The 5,793-nt window shown below is 34.1% G+C and overlaps 1 protein-coding gene across 2 annotated transcripts in view; it reads right to left on the minus strand.

Annotated features, from left to right (window-relative positions):
• Positions 1-1,349: 1,349 nt before the first annotated feature.
• LOC122630505 (RING finger protein nhl-1) overlaps positions 1,350-5,793 on the minus strand; it is a 56,208-nt gene continuing 51,764 nt past the window's right edge. For both annotated transcript variants that reach the window (XM_043815053.1, XM_043815051.1), the window contains 2 exons: positions 5,005-5,286; positions 1,350-4,391 (listed from right to left, as the gene is read on the minus strand). In XM_043815053.1, coding sequence (XP_043670988.1) covers positions 3,960-4,391; positions 5,005-5,286 — 714 coding nt within the window. In that variant the 3' untranslated portion in view covers positions 1,350-3,959. The remainder of the gene's footprint in view (positions 4,392-5,004; positions 5,287-5,793) is intronic.

Raw genomic sequence — 5,793 nt, forward strand, 5'->3', positions numbered from 1 at the left:
AAAAAAAATTGATTAAGGAATAAAAAGAAAAGAAATTAATAATTTAATTAGTCGACGCCACGGACAAAATATTTCAGGAATTTCCCCCTCCCCCGTCCGATTAATTATCTGCTCTTTCGTATGTATATATACGTACACACACATACATATTGTATACATACGTTCCCATGTACGATCCGCTAATGTCTGTATATTGTATACACCGAAAATGATTTAATCCGAGCGCGTGGTTTTAATTCTTGCGACTTGTGGCGCGGGGAGAGTGAGGAAAAAATAACTAAGAATAATAAAAAAAAATAATACTAATTAAAAAAGACATCGCTAGGGTAGGCGCTTCGAGGATACATAAACTTTAAAAGACACTTAATACATACAAATTATTCTCAAAAAAATGTAAAAGGTTTATTAAGTCAAAAAATGGGAAAAAAACATTTTTAAAGTCTACGTAAGAAAGCCAAGAGTCAAAGACGAATAGATAATAGGAGCCGCATGGCCTAACTGCTGCCACTTTAATTAATTAACTAATTACTTATAACTTTATTACTACTCGATTAAACTCGATAAACAGATGATATATATGTATGTACATATATACGTGTTTATTAATCCATCTACACGTACATATATACAAATATGTATATATATATATATTATATATACATATATATATATACATATATATATATATATATATATAAACATATAAAAAATGGAGTACGTCATGCCACTTTTCAAACTAACTTTTTAGAACGCAGATGACGAATCAGTAGGTATAGCAGAACTAATTAATGAAAAGATAAAAAAGAAAAAAAAACATAAAGCAAACTTCTCTTCAAAGAATTGGGAATGATTGATTCGCGCGGCTATAGATTCGAGTATTTCCAATTGTCCAGTCCAAGAAAAAGAATAAAGAAAAAAAAAAATAATAAATAAAAATAACTCCAAAAAAAAAGAAGATAGAAACATACGGATACGTACATTTACAGGGCGCCGCGTGAATTTTCAACTCGTGAACGCGGAGAGATAGAGAGCTAGAGAGAAAGAGACACAGAGAAAGAAAGAGAGAAAGAAAAAAAGAGAGAAATAGACAGAGGGAAAAAGAGAAAGAGAAAAGGATAAAACTCTTTTCTTCGTCGTTCCTTCATATTCGGAGTTATTAAATAATTCTTTCGATATCTCCGCGGAGAGTATTAGACACGACGGGGCCCTTACGTAATTCTTTTTTTCTTCTTTTTTTTTTTTCTTTCTTAAAGCTTCGTTTTTCTCTCATTCACTAAACACGTATTTAGATACGTACATACATTCACATCTACATGCGCGCACACATAGATGCGCTTACACACATACACATACACACACACACACACATGTAAACATATGCTCACAAAGAGATAGAGAAACGAGGAGACATCAAAACAATTTGTTTACGTTTCGCGTTTCGCGGAGATCGAAAGACGCGAGACTATCTCTGTGAAATGTACGTATCACAATGTCGAAAAGGTCGAAACGATCGGATCGGTGCCTAGCTCATTTTCTATACACTGTTCCTTGATTAAGACATGGTCACTTCGTACCTGCTTGCTGCCTGCCTGGTTCGTGTTACATAATAATACCTATTTCTAGTCGTACCGAGGTATATCACGCGTTGTGTACTCTCCTCGACATAAAATAACGTCCAAGCATGTTGCGTACTTTCGTTGTGATAATTCGACGGTGAACGAGCGAGCAAGGGTGTGAAGATAGAGGGTGAATCAAAAAATATGTGTGTGTGTGTTTGTGTATGTGTGTGAGAGAGAGAAAGACAGAGAACGAGAGAGAGAGAGAGAGAGAGAGAGAGAGAGAGAGAGAGAGAAGGGAAGAGAATAAAAAGATGGTGGATTTCACCCTCGCTTGTAAACTGTTCTCCGTTCATATACACACACATACGTACACAGAGCACAGCACATACATAGAAAAAAAAAACCAACAGACAGACACTTTAGGATTTTTCTATTATCTTATCGACGAAAGTTACACGAATTTATGATCACACATACGCCCTCACATATACATCAACAGACATTCAATTACATACATACATACGTACATATAAACACACATACACACACATCGTATAATTTGTTGCATATCCCGTCGATCGTCGCGAAGTTTCGCGATACTCCCGGAATGTTGATGGTTTCGACAGCTGTTTCGACATGTCTCTCTAGTCGGCGTTTCAAAATTTCCTGACGGTTCCCATCGAACGTCGTTCGCTCCGTAATTGAATTCCGTCGAGAGTGCAACATTTCAAAGAGAGAGAGAGAGAGAGAGAGAGAGAGAGAGAGAGAGAGAGAGAGAGAGAGAGAGAGAGAGAGAGAGAGATTAAAGGAAACATTGTAGACACGCGTTATATGTAAATGTGTTACATGAGAAATAAAGAGGTATATACCTAAATATGATATAACATTTATACGTGTATCAAGCGTATATAAAGAAAATACGCTCTCGTAAAAATTTAGCAAGAGACGTTCGAGAATTGTCGAGGAATGAATTTTGAAACGGGGACGGCGCAATTACACGTACACATTTACTTTTAGTGGAAAACGAATAATGGTAAAGAAGCCTCCATCTCTTGTAATATTTTTATTATCGCAAACGTAATATATTACATTATTAAATTATATTAAATAATGGATTACGCCCACTGTTTATTATTTATCGACTAACGTTCAACTAATACTTGTAAATAAATAACGAAAATATTTTATCTATATTTCCGATCCGGGGGTGTCAGGCGGGGGCGGCGAAATTACCTCTTGTCCGCTCTAGATGGAGATCGTGCGATCACCGTTCGCCTGCCCCTCTATTGTTACACCATTTCAACATTGCATTTAATAAATTATATATTTATTGACTCACTCACCTTTTGACTTACCCCTTTCGCTCACATTTCACCAATTATTAGATATTTATTAGGAGAAACTATTCTTATTCGATGGAAGAACGAAAATATTAAAACGAAAGGTATGTAATAAAAGAAGAATTTTTATATCATATATAGGTCGATTATCTATTATCGAGTTTGAATTTTAAGCGTTGTTAATTAAAATGAAGTGAACGAAATTTTAGGCATTACTTCCGCAACGATTTATTTCAAGCATATACAAACGATACAAACTCCTCGTTTCAGTGTACAAATTTAAGAATCGTTCGAACAAATTATTTTTTTTTGTCGAGAGTTAGATGGCGAAGATGAATGATAGGTAAGAAAAGATCGAGAATAGAGAAGATTGATAAGAGCGAATGACGAACGAAATAGATTAGAGATAAAGAAAAAATAATAGAGAAACGGATGTTTGATTTTTGGACAATCGATATATCATTTTATTTTTTAATTATTAAATTTATATCTTTCTTCAAAGTAAATCATTTATCCGTTGCTATAAATTGTTTCTCATTAAATATTACCGTGTTAAAGATACGTATGTATTCGTTAATGCATGTTACTTCGTATAACAATTACCGAGTGTCAAGACAAAAAGGTAACATTTTCGCAAGTTCTTAAAAGAAAAATAGAGGAAGAGAGAGAGAGAGAGAGAGAGAGAGAGAAAGAAAGAAAGAGAGAGAGACAGAGAGAAAAAAAGAAAAAAAAAGATGAGCTTAATCTTAAAATTACTTGGAAGATTACAACGAAGCTTTTAAACGTTCTTGTACGATCGTAATAAATTGAGAGTTTTACGTTGATAAATAATTATTATCCTGGCTCGTAGCAAATAGTACCTAAGTAGGTATTTATAAATTCGAATCGATCAAAAATGCAAATATTATATTTCATTCGACGTTCTTAGCATTGTTCTCTGGCATCGTAAAAATGCATCGCGTTAGGAGAACGTTAGTTATAAAATCGAACACGGTTACACGTTTACAGCGAAGACATTTTAATTTGACATTCGATGTGAATTAGAGGATTAGAATTAATTTCAGAATACTTGAACACGATGATTTTCCCGATCGCATATAACGATATTACCGTTTGATGTAACGGCAACACCCTCGAGACCTTTGAATTCGCCATCTCCGCTTCCCCAGCCACCGAAAGACTTAAGAAAGTTACCTTCTGGACTGAAGATTTGTATTCGATTGTTTCCGGAATCGGCAACAACTATATAGCCTTGTTCGTCAACAGCTACCCCTCTTGGAAACTTAAACTGACCTTCGTCCGAGCCTTCGGATCCAAAGGAACTCAATACACGACCGTTCACGTCGAATATCTGGATCCGATGATTATTTCCATCGCTGACTATAACGCGATTAGTGTTGCTAACTGCTATGTAATGTGGATGTTCTAACTGACCACGTCCACTACCGCAAGATCCGAATTTTCCGACGAATGTACCGTCCGATTGGAATACCTACGAATAGGAAGGTGATACACGAAAAATGACAAATTCTTCGAATCGTATGCTTTTTGAAAAGAAATCCTTTTTTTCTTCTGTTCTTCCTTTTTTGTTTTCTTTTTGTCTTTAATATTAATCGATATATCGAGAGAGAAGGGAATGGAGAAAGAAGGTCTAATATGGTGTTACAAAATTTATAGGATATTACGAGATTTATAATATTTATAGGAAGTATTATAAAAATTTTATAAAGAGATGTTAAAAGTGATCCGTATATAACGGATGTATGTGTATATACGTTATTTATGATTTTGATAAATTTATGTAAGTCTTGGGTCATTCTAATCTTGACAAATTTTTATAACACTATATATATATATATATATATATATATTATTATTCAAGATATATATATATATATATATATATATATATATAGATATAGATATATATAACATTTTTTCTTTATCCATTTTTTATTCAAATGATATATATTTCAAATAGCATACGATTTAATTTTGGACATTTTATATCCAGATGATATAATCCAATTTTTTCTTTTAAAACACTAAAACACTTGTCATTAAATAAGCGTAGATTAGTTAAATAATTATATCACTCGACCCACCTGTACCCGATGATTCTCCTTATCGCACACATAAATAAATCCAAGAGCGTCCGTGGTAATACCCCAAGGATAATTGAATCGTCCGTCGGCGGTACCTTGAGAGCCAAAAGCCCTCAGGAAACGGCCGGAAGGATCGAGCACCTGAATCCTATGATTATAACGGTCAGCGATGATATATTGGCCGATTCTGTTAACGGCTACACCTGCGAGGCAGTCGAATTCACCTTCGCCACTTCCATATGTTCCAAATTCCTTCAGGAAGTTACCGTTACTGTTAAATACCTGGAATTTCGAAATTGCTTTAAACTCGCTTATCTCTTTAAAGGAAGGAAAAAAAAAATAAAAAAAAGATCAGAAATAGAAATTGGGGACAAATGTCTTGTCGTTCTTTTTTTTTCTTTAAGAGGACTCATACCATAGTTTCTCGTACCATACTTTTGAGAAGGGTAACGATCGAATATGAATAGACATGAAAAATATTATTAAAACAATAGTTAAAAGATTTTAAGATCATTTCAATGGAATGGGGAACATAATGTGAGTTCTTCTTTTTTTTCTTTCTTTTTTCTTTTTTTGATATTTCTATTATCGTCGATATTTTTTCGTACGAAAAAAAAGTCGATGTGCAAGATGTTATTGCGAGAATATACGCTTAAATGATTCCTACTGTAGAAGGAGTTTAAGTAAATTTAACACGCGTGGGAAGTTTCGACTTTGAAGCATGCATGCAAAAATATAATTCAGTCACGTTTGGATGAACAAAATGTTGAGAGAGAGAGAGAGAGAGAG

This window comes from Vespula pensylvanica, chromosome 7, assembly GCF_014466175.1.
Source record: "Vespula pensylvanica isolate Volc-1 chromosome 7, ASM1446617v1, whole genome shotgun sequence".
In the NCBI taxonomy this organism is placed as follows: Eukaryota; Metazoa; Arthropoda; class Insecta; order Hymenoptera; family Vespidae; genus Vespula; species Vespula pensylvanica.